This window comes from Leucoraja erinacea, chromosome 1, assembly GCF_028641065.1.
Source record: "Leucoraja erinacea ecotype New England chromosome 1, Leri_hhj_1, whole genome shotgun sequence".
Classification (NCBI taxonomy): domain Eukaryota; kingdom Metazoa; phylum Chordata; class Chondrichthyes; order Rajiformes; family Rajidae; genus Leucoraja; species Leucoraja erinaceus.
The window spans coordinates 147518602-147534632 of NC_073377.1; the positions used below are offsets into that span (position 1 = coordinate 147518602).

At 43.5% G+C, this 16031-nt stretch overlaps 1 protein-coding gene across 1 annotated transcript in view; it reads left to right on the forward strand.

Moving 5' to 3' along the window:
• Positions 1 to 16031, forward strand: part of egf (epidermal growth factor) — a 119653-nt gene that overhangs the window by 29505 nt on the left and 74117 nt on the right. The window contains exons 2-6 of the mRNA XM_055645351.1: positions 3279 to 3478; positions 3947 to 4128; positions 5389 to 5619; positions 7220 to 7422; positions 9574 to 9672. Coding sequence (XP_055501326.1) covers positions 3279 to 3478; positions 3947 to 4128; positions 5389 to 5619; positions 7220 to 7422; positions 9574 to 9672 — 915 coding nt within the window. The remainder of the gene's footprint in view (positions 1 to 3278; positions 3479 to 3946; positions 4129 to 5388; positions 5620 to 7219; positions 7423 to 9573; positions 9673 to 16031) is intronic.

A 16031-nucleotide genomic window follows, 5' to 3' on the forward strand; every position in this document is an offset into this window, starting at 1 on the left:
TGAGGTTCTCAATCCCACGGTCCTGTACTCAATGTTGTCATTATTTGATAGCCAGCCCACTACAGTGGTGTCATCTGCGAATTTGTAAATTGGGTTTGATTTGTACATGGCTGCACAGTGTGTGGATCTAAAAGGAGTAAAGAAGGGGGATGAGAACACATCCTCGTGGAGCACCAGTTTTGAGGAATATCATAGAGGATGATTTGTCACCTATCCTCACTAATTGTGGTTTGTTGGTCAGGAAGTCGATGATCCAATTGCAGAGATGAGTGCTGACCAAATTCCAATTCATTCAAATAAATGTCATATCAAGTGATATTCTAAGTTAGAGACTTCTCTGCCCACTAGTGTTTTCATTGGTTTTGGCATTCGGACAAGGATTATTTGAAAGTTGCCAAAAATGCTGGAGAAACTCAGTGGGTAAGGCAGCATCTATGGAGCGAAGGAATGTCCTTGCATTTTGGTTTCACCTCTTTCTGAGCTCAAAATGGTAGAGATAGAATCCCAAGGTTTGGAAGACCTTGTTTAGCAGAGTTCAGGAGAAATATGGGGGTCAGATGGATAGCAATTGTCACTGAAACTGGTCCAAAATTGTATTACATAGGCAACCTAGAACTAAAGGTTGTAAACCGAGCAGATGGAGAACTGTTGGCAAATATCTCAGCTGGGCGTTAAATTCTTAGGAAAAACCCAAGCCTAAGCACTTCAGCATTCTAATGGCATTTACGCAAATGAAGTCTACAGATTCTAAATATGCTAACACCCGTCTGTTCTCTACAAACAGAAATTCCCAAACCCGGTGGAGTATGCCAGTATATATGAAGTGACAACGTATGAAATGCTTTGCCTGGAGCCGGTCATTAATCTGCATGGTCTTACAATGCTGTCCACATAGGTCCCGTGTAGTGGGAAGGAGACCCTGAGAATCTCACGGTCAAACAATATTGCTTTTCTGCTGCTGAAAGGAATCTGAACTATTTGATAAACAAGTGACAATTAGCCCTGGTGCATAAATGATGACGGTGAATTGCAAGGGAATTGCATGTAAATAAAGATAAAATTGAAAAATCTGCTAACTAATGAATTGAACTATTACACATGCTGTTCTTTATCATTATATTTGCATTTTTTTTGCAGGAATATTTCCTTTTCCTTTGTTTCTTTTCACTGCAATAGATTTCCTCAGTGCCAATACAGATTCCTCAACACATTGTAACTCAATTCTTTCATTAATGTGACAGTGGGACCAAAAGTGACATTTTTACATTTTTCTTCATTCAGTGATTTTCCCCCCTGCTGAGTACCTTAACTTTAAAACTTTACTGATATTGGACAACCACTAAGCATGAAATCACAAATGGAAAACAAGTAAACTGCAGACGCTGGAATCTGAAACAAAAATGAGAAATGCTGAAAGAACTCAGCCAGTCAAGCAGCATCTTAGTTTTGAGATTCACCGTGGAAACAGGCCTTTCGGCACACCGAGTCCACAATGGCTCGCGATCCCCGCTCATTAACACAAGCCTACGCACACTAGGGACAATTTACACTGAGAAAATCCACACAGTCAGGGGAAGAATGTACAAATTCCGTACAGACAGCACCCATAGTTGGGATCAACCCCGGGTCTCTTAAGCTGCAAACGCTGTAAGGCAGCAACTCTGCTAATGCTGCACCACCGTGCTGCCCTATGGAAAGAGAAAACAGTTAATGTTTCAGGTCAAATACCTTTCATTATAAATAGAAACATAGATTGCAGCAGATTGTAATTCCCAGCAGTTCTGGGAATACTTATTTCATGAAGGAGACTTTATTGAGTAGATTTCACTTGGACAAAGCTGGCATCTACTGAGTCGGCATTTTGCAGTACCAAATTATACCTCAAACTCGTGCTTTTGCAGTAAAAAAAGTGCTATGTTAATTATGAAATACAAACTACATACTAACTGATACATTTGAAACTTGATTACAAGTTACATCGCATTCTTGCTCAGCATGGTTGCAAGGTACTTTCAGCTTTTCAGGAATAAGAACACGAGTCAAGAAGATTGAAACAGGAGACAATTTATTTTTTGAGTTGTTATGTTCACATTTGATGGCTGTTACTCTATTTCTCCCCAATACGATTCCAGCCCTTCCCATATTCCTGCTGATGGCATTGACAGTAGCTGAGGAAATGCTAATGGTGGTTCACACAAAAGATAGACATAAAATGCTGGAGTAACTCAATGGGACAGACAACATCTCTGGAGAGAAGGAATGAGCAATGTTACGGGTTGAGACCCTTCTTCAGATTGGCCAGTCTGAAGAAGGGTCTCGATCCGAATGGTCTCCCATTCCGTCTCTCCAGAGATGCTGCTGTCCCGCTGAGTTACTCCAGAATTTTGTGTCTATCTTCGGTTTAAACCAGCATCTGCTGTTCTTTCCTTCAGATTACGAATAAATTAATTCTTCGGCAGACATGTACTTGCAGGTTCTCCTGAGCCAAATACATATTGCAAACCATAATAATTAATCTCTCTCTCTTTGATGAACAGTCACTTTGCTTTATGATGTGGTATGCGTAAGCCTTAAGTATTGGTTATACTAGTGAGATTCTAATTTGACCCATTTTCTCAGTGTTGTTATGTGTGGAATTCACTAGGTCGGAGCAGAGGCTCCATGGTAGAGTTGCTGCTTTACAGCGCCAGAGACCCGGGTTCGATCCTGACTATAGGTGCTGTCTGTACAGAGTTTGTATGTTCTCCCTGTGACCACATGGGTTTTCTCCACATGCTGCGGTTTCCTCCCACACTCCAAAGACGTACAGGCTTATAAGTTAATTGGCTTCTGTAAAATTGTAAATTGTCCCTGGTGTGTAGGATAGTGCTTGTGTATGGTGAGGTCGCTGGTTGGCACGGACTCGGTGGTCTGAAGTGCGTGCTTCCATGCTGTATCTCTACAGTCTAAAGTGAAGACTAAATTCTAGAGTCTAAAGTCCAACCAGTGACTACAGACAGCATGGGAAATGATTAGGAAATATCCACCACTCCATGCATTGCTATTCAGTAATCTCAAACAATGGAGCTGTTCTTATTGTTTAAGAAAGAACTGCAGATGCTGGAAAAATCAAAGGTAGACTAAAATGACAGAGAAACTCAGTGGGTGAGGCAGCATCTATGGAGCGAAGGAATGGGTGACGTTTCGGGTCGAGACCCTTCTTCAGCTGTTCTTATCAGTAATTTTCAGTCACCAGTGTGTGTCAGTTTATAAATGTCTATTCTTTTAATTTCTTTAAGCTCCTCCACCTTACCTGATCTTCAGCCATGGTAATGCAATATTCAAGATTGACAGAGAAGGGACAAACCACCAGAGGATTGTGACAAACTCCGGGCTCTCAGTTCTCTTGGATTTCCACTACAGGAATGGAGAGATCTACTGGGCAGATACTGAGAGAGGCCTATTGCAACAGGCCTTCATAAATGGCACAGACAGAAAGGTGAGTGAACCACTCTGAAACGTTATTTATTTCATTTAGTTTATAGACACAGCATCGAAACAGGCCTTTCGGCCCACCAAGTCCACACCAACCATCGATCATCTATTTGCACTGATCCTTGAGCTTCGTCCCCTTTGATCTCTCGTTTTCACATCTTACCTTTCCATATCTCTCGTTTCTCTCTCCCCTGACTCTCAGTCTGAAGAAGGGTCTTGACACAAAATGTCACCCATTCCTTCTATCCAGAGGTGCTGCCTGTCCCGCTGAGCTACTCCAGCATTTTGTGTCCATTTTCACACTGACTTTATGTTTTCTCACATTTGCATCTGCATTAGAGACAATTTACAGAGGATATTTACCTACAGATCTGAAGACAGAACATTCAGACTGTAGTCCTGCATTTTTTGGTCATGTTAAGATTTTGAAGAAAATATCGAAGAACGTGGATCTTTTTTCTTTGCATCACAGATTGTACGGGCTGTGGGGGAAGGTCTCCTGGGCTTTGCTGTGGATTGGTTGCACAACACAATCATCTGGACTAATCGGAAGAAAGGAACCATTGAAATGTCGAACTTACACGGCAAAAATGCCAAGGTCCTTCTGAAAAATCTAACCTTTCCCACCTTCATGGCAGTCGAACCAGAGGAAGGGTAGGACTTTGGTTTCCTACCATTCATATTGATATTGATATTTGATTTAAATATGCAACAGGAATGGAAATTAAGATGAAACTCTGCAATAATTTTATGCCTTCAAATAAATCGACCAAACTGTAATTTAACAAAAAACTTTTGATGCATAGACAAAATTGAAAAGTTTAAGCTATCTCTTGCCAAGGGAACTGGGCATAAATGTCACTTTTAATTTGTTGGAGGCTGTAGATTAGTACCACTTTTCTTTATGATTGCTATTGAGGGAGTGCAGCGTAGGTTCACCAGGTTAATTACCGGGATGGCTGGACTGACATATGATGAAAGAATGGGTCGACAAGCCAGTGAATGGGCTTGTATTCACTGGCATTTAGACAGATGAGAGGTGAACTCATAGAAACATATAAAATTCTTAAGTGATTGGACAGGCTAGATGCAGGAAAAATGTTCCCGCTATTGGGGGAGTCCAGAACCAGGGGGTCCAAGTTTAAGAATAAGGGGGAGGCCATTTAGGACTGAGATGAGGACTTTTTTTTTCACCCAGAGAGTAGTGAATCTGTGGAATTCTCTGCCATAGAAGGCAGTGGAGGCCAATTCACTGGATGTTTTCCAAGAGAGAATTAGATTCAGTTCTTAGGGCTAACGGAATCAAGGGATCTGGGGAAAAAGCAGGAACACGGTACTGATTTTAGATGATGGGCCATTAGCACATTGAATGGTGGTGCTGGCTCGAAGGGCCGAATGGCCTACTCATGCGCCTATTTTCTATGTTTCTATGTTTCTACGTCTAAGATTATGGGTTTATGACTTGAAACATAATTATTATTTCATAGCCTTCTCTATGTGTGCTCATCAAAGAGATTATTTTTTTACAGATTCACACAACCATTGAGTAACACAATAAAATATCTAATTTATCAATGATTTTGGAAGACTAATGCAGAAATGTCCCAGTATAGTTTGATATAAAAAGGACAATGCCTTCTAATATGGAGGCAACTACTTAGTATTTATAGGGAAAGATTTAAACTCTCCATTTATTCCACATTATACCGGGAATAATTTTTTGCTTAAAGCTCACATTGAATTCACTAAAGAGAAAAATGTTTTTTCTACATTAACAGATCCATAATGTCCTTTACTATTTATAAACCGTTAACAAGTTGTCCTAACGTCAACCTGGCAAACACCCAAACTGCTTTTGAAAATTCCACAACATTACAAAGATTTTTAACTCAACTTGCTTAATTTTATTCCAAGGTACATGTTTTGGGCTACAGAAGGTTCTGTTCCGAGTATTCATCGTGCAAATCTAAATGCCACAACAGCCATCTCCATTGCCAAGCCCTGGTCCAAAGTGAAGTCTTTGACATTGGATCTGATTGACAAACGACTCTACTGGGTTCAACGTGACACTGAGAATATCTCAAGCAGCATTGGGTCATGTGACTACACTGGAGGCTCAGCTCAGATCATCAAACATTCGATACGGTAAGTGCATTGACAAGAACATTAGGTCATTGTTCCATCCCATTAATTACTTTCCACCAATGGTTTTTCCATTGTCCAGTGCCTCAGCTCCATTTTGAAGTTAGTTTTTTCTCTAGTGCATCACAGTTTCAGTTTAATTATAGATACGGCATGGAATTGGCCCTTAGGGCCCACTGAGTCCATGCCGACCAAAGGTCTCCCACTCGTTCACTCCAGCTCTATGTTTTCTCATTTTCTCATCCACTTCTTTCACAGGAGGCCAATTAACTTACTAACCTGCAACTCTTCATTGACTTTATTTGATAATTAAAAGAGTGCAGAACTTTCATGTTGATAAGTTCATAGGTCATAGGAGCAGAATTAGGCCATTGAGTCTTTCCAGTCTACTCTGCCATTCTCTTGTACTAAAATATTTTTCATGAGGGGGTAAGTGCCTTCATTTGACTGTTATATGAAAAGGAATTGGACGGCATACAAGTAGATCAAAACCCAAAATGTTCTATTGATTTGGCTTTTCTCATAGAGTCATAGTCATATAATCTTACAGCATGGAAACAGGCCCTTTGGCCCTTTCTTACCCACACCGGCCAAACTGTCCCATCTCCACAAGTCCCACCTGCCTGCATTTGGCCCATATTCCTCTAAACCTGTCCTATCCATGAACCTGTCAAAATTTTTCATAAACATTGCAATAGTGAATTTTGGTCGCCTAATTATAGGAAGGATGTCAACAAAATAGAGAGAGTACAAAGGCGATTTACTAGAATGTTGCCTGGGTTTCAGCAACTAAGTTACAGAGAAAGGCTAAACAAGTTAGGTCTTTATTCTTTAGAGTGCAGAAGGTTAAGGGGGGACTTGATAGAGGTCTTTAAAATGATGAGAGGGGTAGAGAGAGTTGACGTGGATAAGCTTTTCCCATTGAGAATAGGGAAGATTCAAACAAGAGGACATGATTTGAGAATTAAGGGACAGAAGTTTAGGGGTAACATGAGGGGGGAACATCTTTACTCAGAGAGTGGTAGCTATGTGGAATGAGCTTCCAGTGGAAGTGGTGGAGGCAGGTTCTATTTTATCATTTAAAAATGAATTGGATAGGTATATGGACGGGAAAGGAATGGAGGGTTATGGTCTGAGTGCAGGTAGATGGGACTAGGGCAAAATAAGTGTTCGGCACAGACTTGAAGGGCCGAGATGGTCTATTTTCCGTGCTGTAATTGTTATATGGTTATATGGTTATATGGTTAATAGTGCCTGCCTCAACTACGTCCTCCGGCAGCTTGTTCCATACACCTACCACCCTTTGCGTGAAAAGGTTACCTTTCAGGTTCCTATTAAATCTTCCCTCTTTCACCTTAAGCCTATGTCCTCTAGTTGTCGATTCCCCTACACTGGGCAAGAGACTGTGTTTCCACCCGATCTATTCCTCTCATGATTTTGTACACTATAAGATCACCCCCTCATCCTCCTGTGCTCCAAGGAATAGAGTCCTAGCCTGCTCATCCTCTCTCTATAGCTCAGGTGCTCGAGTCCTGGCAACATCCTCGTAAATCTTCTCTGCACCCTCTCCAACTTGACAGCATTTCCTCTTCTTTCCACATAGCCACTGGCCATTTGGAATTTCTCTTTTTGAGGAACACATATACTACTCAGATTGGAAGACGGGCACAATTCGCCGAGCAAACAAGTTCACTGGGAAGGACATAGTCGTCATCAACCCTAGACTGTCCTTTCTGCCGCCAGCTGATGTGAAAGTGGTGCATCCATCCCGCCAGCCGACAGCTGGAACAGACCCACAATTAGCAGGTACATGCATTCATCCAACAACCTGCTGCCAATGGAAACACAAGAGACTGCAGATGTTGGAATATTGAGTAACTGATAGAGGAATGGATGGTCGGGCAGTATGTGCGGGGGGAAATGGGCAGACAATGTTTCTGAATTACATCCTGAAGAAGGGTCCCAACTTAAAATGTCACCCATCCTTTTTCTCCAGGAATGCTGGCTGACCCGTTCAATTCCTCCAGCACTTTGCGTCTATCTTCGGTATGAACCAACATCTGCAGTTCTTAGTTTCTAGACAATGTTTCGAGTTAGGATCCAACTTAATTTATTAATCTGCTGCTAATTACTGCTGCTATTTAATAGCCATTATTAATGACTAATAGACAAATAGGAACTGTATGGCTATTTAAAATATTACAGTAAAGTCATAGAGGTATACAGCATGGAAACAAGCCCTTCAGCCCTACACATCCATGCCTAACCAAGCTAATCCCACTTGCTTGTGTCTGGCCCATATCCCTCCAAACCTTTACTACCCAGTAATACCCTCCACAACAGCATTGTGAGTGTATCCCCACTTCAAGGAGTGCAGTGATTCAAGGACCTTCTTAATGGCTACCAGGGATGGCAATTAACCAATCGCTCAACCTGCAGAATCCGCCTCTCTTCAATGGGCGGCACGGTGGCGCAGCGGTAGAGTTGCTGCCTCCCAGTGCTTTCAGTGCCGGAGACACAGGATCAATCCCGACTACGGTTGCGGTCCATACAGAGTTTGTACGTTCTCCCCGTGACCTGTGTGGGTTTCTCCGAGATCCCGAGAAACCAAAGACCTAGTGTGCATAGGATAGTGTTAATGTGCAGGGCTGGCTGGTTTAGTGCGGACTAGGTGGGCCGAAGGGCTTGTTTCCGCGCTGTATCTCTAAAACTAAAACTAAGCTTAGTGCAAAACAACAAAGAAGTGAAACCGATGTGATGTGTGGTAGGAGGAAAGGCACGACAGAATTAAAGAGCAGTGTAATTGAAGGAAAGAGTGAAAATTAGAAATCCAGGTAAAAGTGCAAAACATGAAATGTGGAAAAGGTTATCAAGACAAATGAAATGAAGGAAATAGATGGGAGTAGAGAGCAGTGAAGGAAGAGGGGAGGAAATAAAACAGGAAGTGAGAAAACGAGGTTGGGGTGGAACAAAAATTAAGTCAAAGAGAGAAAATAATCATAGGAAGAGTGAAAAATGTAAGGGGAAGGTGAAGAATGGGGAAAGGCCAAAATCACAAAACTGAATTCCGGGAAGAAGAATTCACAATGCATCTCCAGAGGGCGGCACGGTGGCACAGCGGTAGAGTTGTTGCCTTACAGCAAATGCAGTACCGGAGACCCGGGTTCAATCCCGACTACGGGTGCTGTTTGTACGGAGTTTGTACGTTCTCTCCGTGACCTGCGTGGGTTTTCTCCGAGATCTTCGATTTCCTCCCACACTCCAAAGACGTCCAGGTTTGCAGGTTAATCGGCCTGGTAAATGTAAAAATTGTCCCTAGTGGGTGTAGGGTGGTGTTAATGTGCGGGGATCGCTGGTCGGCGCAGACCCGGTGGGCCAACGGGTCTGTTTCCACGCTGTATCTCAACTAAACTAAACTAAAACTAAAATTTCAGATGAAAATTGTTCAAATGTTTAAGAAGGAACTGCAGATGCTGGAAAATCGAAGGTAGACAAAAGTGCTGGAGAAACATCTTCAGAAGGGTTTTGGCCCGAAACGTTGCTTATTTCCTTCGCTCCATAGATGCTGCTGCACCCGCTGAGTTTCTCCAGCATTTTTGTCTACCTAGCATTGTTGAAATAATTGCCCTATTTCACTATCTTTAGATTTGTAGGCTCTCATGTCACTCATAGAGGCAAGAGGGTCTGTTACATTGGGTACTCACTCCTAGTCTGGAGTCTTGTTCATGGAAGTCTCATCATTTTCTGCTTGTTTATTTTCAAAGCTGCAATCCATTCATATCGTATCCACAATCACTCCCTAAACAAACTCGGAGGAAAGGATTTGCATATCTGGAAAACTCAATGCCTTGGTTTCTGTTATCTGCTCTTTAATCAAATGGGAAACACTGGGCTAAATTGGAGTTATTGAACCTTGTTAACTTTGAAATGTTACCGTTTTAATAAACTTTTCCACAGAAAATGAAACAGGAAACGTTTGCAAGAAAAGCTTCAATGGAACGTGCTGCGAGTGTAAAGATGGTTATGTACTCAGTGATGATCAGAAATCATGTCGAGGTAAACCTCACCCCAAGAGGCACGGCTTACTTGCGTGATAAAGTATCTCAACTTCTGTGGTTAACGCTCTGTCACAACCACAAAACTATGAACTACAATCCATGTTTTACCTTGCGCTGTCCACGATATGTGGCAGTTTCACGCCTGGTGCCGGATGCAGCGGCGTTAAGGACAACCACTAAAAGGGAAACAAAAGCACATTTAAACATTTATTTCTCTTATCACTGGAGGGGGGGGGGGGTAGATGGTGGGGAGTAATTGGTGGAGAAAGGGTGTATGGGGGGGGGGGGGGGGGGGGGGAGAGGATTTGTGAGAGGTTGCCTAACATTAGAAAATTCAATGTTCATAGTATTGAATAGCAATGTTCATAGCAATGTTCATAGTACTGCACATCTTGTATGTGTATGTGACAAATGAACTTGACTTGACTTGACAAAGATAAACACAAAGTGCTGGAGCAACTCAACAGTTTGGGCAGCTTTTCTGGAGAAAAAGGGTTGATTGGGACCCTTCTTCAGACTGGGGGGGGGGTGAAAAGCTGGAGGCGGGAACAGACTAGGACCAACAGGGCCAGCAAAACAAATGCCCTCAGGAGGGTGGAGCCATGGTAAGCCTATTGTTAGCCATGGAAGGTGTAGTCTCAAGAGGGATACAATGTGGTGAACTATGAAACTGGTTAAATGACTCGGTGGAGAAAGGCAGACAGGGGGCAGAGGAGGGGAGTGTAGGTAGAAGTTACTTAAAAATTGAGCATTCTAATTCATCCTGCTGGATTACAAGCTACCCAAGCGAAATATGAGGTGCTGTTCCTCTAGTTTGTGTGTGGCCTCATTCCAGCATTGGAGAAAAGTAAGTATGGGAATGTGAAAATGATTAGCAACTGAGAGTGTTAAAACTCAATTATGCCTTTTACAAACGTCTGCAGAATGGCAATAGGCATTTGATAAAATCCTCCCTGGGTAGGCTGATCCAAAAGGTTAAGATGCCTGTAGTTCACGGCATCTTAGTTGTGTGGATTTGGAACTGGTTTTCTGATAGGACGCAGTGCAAGTTGTGGTGTAAGAACAATCTTCAGGCTGGACGTCTGTGACCAGTGTAGTTCCACAAGAATTTGTGCATGAACCTCTGTTGTGTGCGAGTTTTTTAAAATTACTTGGACATAAATGTAGAAGGGTTGGTTAGTAGATTTGTAGATGCCACCAAGATTGCTGGAGTAGGAGACGGTGAGGGAGGCTGTCAACGTATATAGGGGGATATGGATCAACTATAGAAATGTCAAATGGCGTTTAATCCAAGCAGATGTGTTGTGTTGCTCTTCAGGAGGTCAATTGAAAGGGGAAAATGTACAATTAATGGCAAGATACTTAACAACATTGAAGCACAGAGGGATGTTGAGGTCCAAGTCCATAGCTCCCTGAAAGTGGCAGCATAGGTAGGAAACATAGAAACATAGAAAACATAGAAATTAGGTGCAGGAGTAGGCCATTCGGCCCTTCGAGCCTACACCGCCATTTAATATGATCATGGCTGATCATCCAACTCAGTATCCCGTACCTGCCTTTTCTCCATACCCTCTGATCCCCTTGGCCACAAGGGCCACATCTAACTCCCTCTTAAATATAGCCAATGAACTGGCCTCAACTACCCTCTGTGGCAGAGAGTTCCAGAGATTCACCACTCTCTGTGTGAAAAAAGTTCTCCTCATCTCGGTTTTAAAGGATTTCCCCCTTATCCTTAAGCTGTGACCCCTTGTCCTGGACTTCCCCAACATCGGAAACAATCTTCCTGCATCTAGCCTGTCCAACCCCTTAAGAATTTTGTAAGTTTCTATAAGATCCCCTCTCAATCTCCTAAACTCTAGAGAGTATAAACCAAGTCTATCCAGTCTTTCTTCATAAGACAGTCCTGACATCCCAGGAATCAGTCTGGTGAACCTTCTCTGCACTCCCTCTATGGCAATAATGTCCTTCCTCAGATTTGGAGACCAAAACTGCACGCAATACTCCAGGTGTGGTCTCACCAAGACCCTATACAACTGCAGTAGAACCTCCCTGCTCCTATACTCAAATCCTCTTGCTATGAAAGCCAACATGCCATTCGCTTTCTTTACTGCCTGCTGCACCTGCATGCCTACCTTCAATGACTGGTGCACCATGACACCCAGGTCTCGCTGCATCTCCCCCTTTCCCAATCGGCCACCGTTTAGATAATAATCTGCTTTCCCGTTTTTGCCACCAAAATGGATAACCTCACATTTATCCACATTAAACTGCATCTGCCAAACATTTGCCCACTCACCCAGCCTATCCAAGTCACTTTGCAGTCTCCTAGCATCCTCCTCACACCTAACACTGCCCCCCCAGCTTAGTGTCATCCGCAAACTTGGAGATATTGCCTTCAATTCCCTCATCCAGATCATTAATATATATTGTAAATAGCTGGGGTCCCAGTACTGAGCCTTGCGGTACCCCACTAGTCACTGCCTGCCATTGTGAAAAGGACCCGTTTACTCCTACTCTTTGCTTCCTGTTTGCCAGCCAGTTCTCTATCCACATCAATACTGAACCCCCAATGCCATGTGCTTTAAGTTTGTATACTAATCTCCTATGTGGGACCTTGTCGAAAGCCTTCTGGAAGTCCAGATACACCACATCCACTGGTTCTCCCCTATCCACGCTACTAGTTACATCCTCGAAAAATTCTATAAGATTCGTCAGACATGATTTACCTTTCGTAAATCCATGCTGACTTTGTCCAATGATTTCACCACTTTCTAAATGTGCTGCTATCCCATCTTTAATAACTGACTCTAGCAGTTTCCCCACTACCGATGTTAGGCTAACTGGTCTGTAATTCCCCGTTTTCTCTCCCCCTCCCTTCTTAAAAAGTGGGGTTACGTTTGCTACCCGCCAATCCTCTGGAACTACTCCAGAATCTAAGGAGTTTTGAAAGATTATTACTAGTGCATCCACTATTTCTGGAGCTACTTCCTTAAGTACTCTGGGATGCAGCCTATCTGGCCCTGGGGATTTATCGGCCTTTAATCCATTCAATTTACCCAACACCACTTCCCGACTAACCTGGATTTCACTCAATTCCTCCACCTCCTTTGACCCGCGGGCCCCTGCTATTTCCGGCAGATCATTTATGTCTTCCTTAGTGAAGACGGAACCAAAGTAGTTATTCAATTGGTCCGCCATATCCTGGTTCCCCATGATCAACTCACCTGTTTCTGACTGCAAGGGACCTACATTTGTTTTAACTAATCTCTTTCTTTAGGAATAGTGGTAAATAATGGGCCTGTCTCACTTTTGGGTGCTGCCTCAAAATTTTCAACACGTTGAACATTTTTCATTACAGTGGCGACAATTTTTGCTGTCATAGATTGCCGTACGTTGTCGTACATTGACGTAGATGTTGTCGTAGGTTGTTGCCAGTGTCGTAGGTGAATTCCATTAAAATTAGTTCCTGGCAGTCGCCTAAAGAGTCGCCTAAGTGGGACACGCCCAAACGGCACCTGTATGCCCATCTTCATTATTCAGGGCATTGAGTATATCAGAGAATCATGATGCAGCTTTAAAGGACTTGTGTTAGGGCACAGTTGGAATTTTGCATGCAGTTATCTTCACCTCAATGCAGGAAGGATGTGGAGTCTTTGGACAGGGTGCAGAAGAGGCTTAAAAAAATGATGCCTAGATTAGAAGGTATTAGCTACATGGAGAGGTTGGATACACTTGGATTGTTTTCTCTGGAGCATCAGAAGTTGAGGGGACACCTGATAGAAAATGATAAGAGGCATAGATAACATAGACAATCAGCCCCTTTTCCTCAGGGAGGAAATACCAAAGGCAGGCGGCGCGACTCTCGTCAGCAGCGGCCTCTGCAGCCCGTCCGCGTTTTTATTATTTTTTGTCTATGTTTCTATGTAGTTTTTGTTATTTTTTGTTGGGGTGTGTGTGTGGGGGGGGTGCGGGGGGGGTGGGAGGGAGGGGGTAACTGCACGGGAGACCCGACCTTTTTTTGTCGGGTCTCCGTTGTCGTTGGGGCTGCAACGAGGAGTGGCCTCCAACAGGAGAAGACCAGGGACTCTGGTGCCGACAACTCACCTCACCGTCGCGGAGCTGGCCGAGTCCGGAGCGGGTGGAGCGGTGGTGGAGCGCTGCTGCTGCTGCGGCCCAACCTCCGGAGATTCGGAGGCTGCAACTGCGGGTCTGGCGGACGGCGGCACCGGGAGCCCGCGGGTCCCTGGAGGGAGACCGCTTTTCAGGGCTCTCGCAACGGCGACTTCTCCCGCCCGAGTTGTGGGGTCGAAGAGCTCCTGGAGCGGGGCCTGACATCACCGCCCCGCGCGGCTTGGAATGGCTGCGGGACTCTGCGAGCGCCTGCCGGGGGCTCTAACACCAAGACCCAGTGTGCGACCTTGCACCACCCGGCGTGGCTTTAATGGCCGCGGGACAATCGCCATCGCCAGCCGGGGGCTTTGACTTTGACTCTGGCATTGTGGGGGGGGGAGAGTGCAGTGGAGAGATAAGTTTTTTTTGGCCTTCCATCACAGCGATGTGATGGATGTTTATGTAAATTATGTTGTGTCTTGGGTCTATTTGTTTGTAATGTATGGCTGCAGAAACGGCATTTCGTTTGGACCTCAAGGGGTCCAAATGACAATTAAATTGAATCTTGAATCTTGAATCTTGGCAAGCGAGCATAGCTTTAAGGTGAGAGGTGAAAAGTTTAAAGGCGAAGTGCGAGGCACATTTTTTATCTAGCGTGTGGTGAGTGCCTTGAATGCGCTGCAAGGGGTAGTGGTGGAAGCAGATACAACGGTGGTGTTTAAGAGGTTTTTGGATAGGCACATGGATATGCAGGGAATGGAGGGATATGGTTCATGTGCACACAGATATGGGTTGGTCTTGGCTTCATGTTCTGCACAGACATCGCAGGTCAAAGTGTTTGTTCCTGTGCTGTACTGTTATATGTTCTATATTCTATGGGCAGCTAGTTGTATCTATGTGTGTGATAGTCACATACATATACATTGCACATTGCCATCATATTTCACCTTATGTACTGTTTGCATCATATCCAAACAATTGACATAAATTGCTCTGGTTGTAAAGCTAGAGACAGCAGCAATGGAATGGAACAAATGGCCTCTGTCCCATACATTTCCAACCATGAAAGCATGACATGATAATAGATGCACTAACTATTGTGAATATGTGATAGAGGTAGAATATTCTACTTACACCTTACAGGGCTAAGGGGCATTCTTGGGAATTTAGTTTTCCATCCAACAATTTAATGGAGAAAGTCACAGGCTCTGGTACATCTGAACTGGGCTATTTATATGTTCCATGCAACAGAGAAAATCTACTACATGTCCATATTTATCTGCCTAGGTTACAGAAGCACTGTTTTATGAGTATACTTACTGTATTTTTCTTTTCCGTGAGAAGATCAACTATTTGATTAGATTATGAGGTTGACAACTTTGGATAAGCAAAATGTTCCCGGATATTTTCCTTCTCAATTGCAGCAGGTTTCAGAATAGAAATATGCATATGTGCAAGACATTGCTGCATTAACAATCAGCAGATCTGAGCAAAACTGCCACAACCAATACAGGCAACCCCTATCTGGATAATTTTCCCTGGATATTTTAAATGGTAGTTAATCATCATCAAACAATCCCCCAAAATATCAGTCTGCAATTTTTTCAGTAATACCTTTGAATGGATTCGCTTCAGCAGTGCTACTTAAAATTGAGTGGGATAGTGGTGATAGTGGGGAGAGGGAGCTAGTGGGAAGGATGAAAAGTCAGTAGAGTTGACCAAACAGCATCAGCAACAGCCAATACACGTCATTCCCATCTGTATCATCTGGAATATTTTTAAAAGATGATCAATGTCAATCTACACATGGCCTCACTCACCCCCTCCATGACACATGGTCAACCTGAGGAGTACCTTCAGCAACAGACTGGTTCCACCAAGTTGCAGGACAGAATGCCACAGGAGATCCTTCTTCCCTGTGGTTATTAGACTGTACAACTCCTCCCCCTTCTGTCGTGGGATAGATTGAGACTGACTCCCCCCCTCCCCACACTCCTCAATCTTCGCACATCCCCAATCCTTTCCACTCGTCACTTTAATCTCATATTTCATATATTTTGTGCTTTTATGACTGTTGGCAGATCAATTTCCCTCCTGGGATAAATAAAGTTCTATCATATCGTATTGTATCATATCGTGACTGCCCAACTTTAGGTCATGCTGCACAAAAGTAAGCCACTTGGCCTATGATCAATGTGTTGGTTTTGAAGGAGTTATATGATTGTTCCCTCTAGGCCTGTCCATCCC